The 3,488-nt window shown below is 51.9% G+C and overlaps 1 protein-coding gene across 1 annotated transcript; it reads left to right on the top strand.

Annotated features, from left to right (window-relative positions):
• Positions 1–252: 252 nt before the first annotated feature.
• On the top strand, positions 253–3,203 carry USP27X (ubiquitin specific peptidase 27 X-linked). The gene has a single exon (XM_081042234.1). The coding sequence runs from the start codon at positions 1,010–1,012 to the stop codon at positions 2,324–2,326; it is 1,317 nt and encodes a 438-aa protein (XP_080898360.1). The 5' UTR covers positions 253–1,009; the 3' UTR covers positions 2,327–3,203.
• Positions 3,204–3,488: the final 285 nt, after the last annotated feature.

Here is a 3,488-nt window from a genome sequence, read left to right as displayed (position 1 = left end):
TACGGCGGGAGGATTCCCGGGGGCGTCGCCTGCTTCCGCCGCCGCCTCCAGTGAAAGTCCCTTTTGGGTCCAGCTGCCACAGCCACCACGCTCCCTCAGGCCGGGCGGGGGACACCCCAGGTCTGCGTGGCCCCCGCGCCGCCACGCCCAGTGGCCTCCCGAGCCCAGTGAGCAGGGGGAGGAGCCGCCGCCAGTGGAGGCGGAGGTAGAGGAGGCGGAGACGGCGGAGACCGCGGCGGAGCAGGCGGAGAGGAAGGTGGAGGCGGAGGCGAAGGTGGAGGGGAAGGTGGAGGCGGCGGGGAAGGTGGACGCCAGCGGGAAGGTGGAGGCGGCGGGGAAGGTGGACGCCACCGGGAAGGTGGAGCTGGCGGAGGGACCGGGCGGCCGGGTTGAGCTCAAGCTGGAGCCCGAACCCGAGCCGGTACGGGAGGCGGAGCAGGAGCCGAAGGGGGAGCCGAAGCAAGAGCTGGAGGATGAGAACCCAGCGCGGAGCGGCGGTGGCGGCGGCAGCAGCAACGAGGTTCCTCCCCCCACCCTTCCCTCCGACCCCCCGCAACTCCCGGATCCCTCTCCGCGGCGCAGTCGTGCCCCCCGCCGCCGACCCCGGCCGCGGCCGCAGACCCGGTTCCGTACCCCGCCGCAGCCTAGGCCACGGCCCCCGCCCCGGCCCCGGCCCCGGCGCGGCCCTGGGGGCGGATGCCTGGATGTGGATTTCACTGTGGGTCCACCAGGCTGTTCCCACGTGAACAGCTTTAAGGTGGGAGAGAACTGGAGGCAGGAACTGCGGGTGATCTACCAGTGCTTCGTGTGGTGTGGAACCCCAGAGACCAGGAAAAGCAAGGCAAAGTCGTGCATCTGCCATGTGTGCAGTACCCATCTGAACAGACTCCACTCTTGCCTTTCCTGTGTCTTCTTTGGCTGCTTCACGGAGAAACACATCCATGAGCACGCTGAGACGAAACAACACAACTTAGCTGTAGACCTTTACTATGGAGGTATATACTGCTTTATGTGTAAGGACTATGTATATGACAAAGACATTGAGCAAATTGCCAAAGAAGAGCAAGGAGAAGCTTTGAAATTACAAGCCTCCACCTCAACCGAGGTTTCTCACCAGCAGTGTTCAGTACCCCGCCTCGGTGAGAAATACCCAACCTGGGAGACAACCAAACCCGAGTTAGAACTGCTGGGACACAACCCAAGGAGAAGAAGAATCACTTCCAGTTTTACCATCGGTTTAAGAGGACTAATCAATCTTGGCAATACGTGCTTTATGAACTGCATCGTCCAGGCCCTGACCCACACTCCAATCCTGAGAGATTTTTTTCTCTCTGACAGGCACAGATGTGAAATGCCAAGTCCAGAGTTGTGTCTGGTGTGTGAGATGTCTTCACTTTTTCGGGAGTTGTATTCTGGAAACCCATCTCCTCATGTTCCCTATAAATTACTACACCTGGTATGGATACATGCACGTCATTTAGCAGGGTACAGGCAACAGGATGCCCACGAGTTCCTCATTGCAGCGTTAGATGTCCTGCACCGGCACTGCAAAGGTGATGATGCTGGGAAGGTGGCCAACAATCCCAACCACTGTAACTGCATCATAGACCAAATCTTTACAGGTGGCCTACAGTCCGATGTCACCTGTCAAGCCTGCCATGGCGTCTCCACCACCATAGACCCATGCTGGGACATCAGTTTGGACTTGCCTGGCTCTTGCACCTCCTTTTGGCCCATGAGCCCAGGGAGGGAGAGCAGTGTGAATGGGGAAAGCCACATACCAGGAACCACCACACTCACGGACTGCTTGCGAAGGTTTACAAGGCCAGAGCACCTAGGGAGCAGTGCCAAAATCAAATGTGGTAGTTGCCAAAGCTACCAGGAATCTACCAAACAGCTCACAATGAATAAATTACCAGTTGTTGCCTGTTTTCATTTCAAACGGTTTGAACACTCAGCCAAACAGAGGCGCAAGATCACTACATTCATATCCTTTCCTCTGGAGCTGGATATGACACCGTTTATGGCCTCTAGTAAAGAGAGCAGGATGAATGGACAATTGCAGCTGCCAACCAGTAGTGGAAACGACGAGAATAAGTATTCCTTGTTTGCTGTGGTTAATCACCAAGGAACCTTGGAGAGTGGCCACTACACCAGCTTCATCCGGCACCACAAGGACCAGTGGTTCAAGTGTGATGATGCTGTCATCACCAAGGCCAGTATTAAGGACGTTCTGGACAGTGAAGGGTATTTACTGTTCTATCACAAACAGGTCCTGGAACATGAGTCAGAAAAAGTGAAAGAAATGAATACACAAGCCTACTGAATTGACACACAGACCTACCTGTAATGGAAGATGACGACACCTATACCACAATTGGCGTCGATATTTAAAGGACCTACTTGCATGGCCCATGGGCCTGACAGAGTAAGAACTGAACAGTACCCAGTGTCTAAAAGGTCCTGATTGGAAGAGAAATAGAAGGGTTGGGAGAAGAGGCTCTAGTCTAAGCAGTCAAAGGAAAAATAAATGGCAGGAATGCTCTGTGAGAGGAAGGCAGGAGCAGGGAGGTCCTGACACTGGTACATAGCCTATATTCCTCCAAAAGATTGTGTGGGGAAGTGTGGGGTGGGAGGGGGGTGGTGTGTGTGGGGGGGTGTGCCCTTGTAACCGTAAAACATCTTTCTCCATGGGTGTTTCAGCTTCAACTGACCAATCACATAACAGTTATATGTTTGGGGGGTAAAAAGAAAAGTTTATACAAATGTAACCCATTACATATATGGGTATGAAAGCGGAAAAGTGGAGAAGGCAGGGATATCTCATTGACAAACACCTTTGCCAGTTTCTTTGTATTCGTGATTTTTTGTGCTATTAAATGCAGTATTAAAAAAATAAAAGCCCACGTGGGCTAGTGAAAAAAGAAGAAATAAGGGGGCTTGTATAAGGGGAGCAAATGGCTCCAATAGCAGAGAAGACAAGAAATACTGTAAGATAAGCAACCAACACAGACAGGCCTCAGCTACGAGTATCGTGTGTGTGTTTTTTAAAAAAAAAAGCTGTCTGATATACTTGAGCAAATCAATGAACCTCTTTGCAAGTGTTTTCTCATCTGTACAATGCAGATAATCCCTACCTTAAAGGGTTATTGTTAAAGATTAAGTGATATAAAATGTGTCAAAGTATAAAGTAAAAGGCTTGGAACTTTTTAGGGGCTCAGTAAACATTTGTTGGGTCTGAAACTTTTTTGGACCAGGACAAGAATGTATCAGAGGTAAGGGTCTGTCCTACCTGAGACCCATGGACAGAATGGGCATGTCACATGCAGTCACACACACAACTCCCTCCCAAACACTGCCCACTTGGAGCCTCAAAGCAAAGGACTCCATCATTGTTCTTGTGTAGAGGGCATCACAGCTGATGCCACACCCAGGATTGGGGGGAGAATCACAATTGTCCCCAAAAGTCATTATTCTGTTCATTTGGA

Source organism: Rhinolophus hipposideros (genome assembly GCF_964194185.1).
Source record: "Rhinolophus hipposideros genome assembly, chromosome: X".
Lineage (NCBI taxonomy): Eukaryota > Metazoa > Chordata > Mammalia > Chiroptera > Rhinolophidae > Rhinolophus > Rhinolophus hipposideros.
This window is presented reverse-complemented; position numbering and strand designations above follow the sequence as displayed.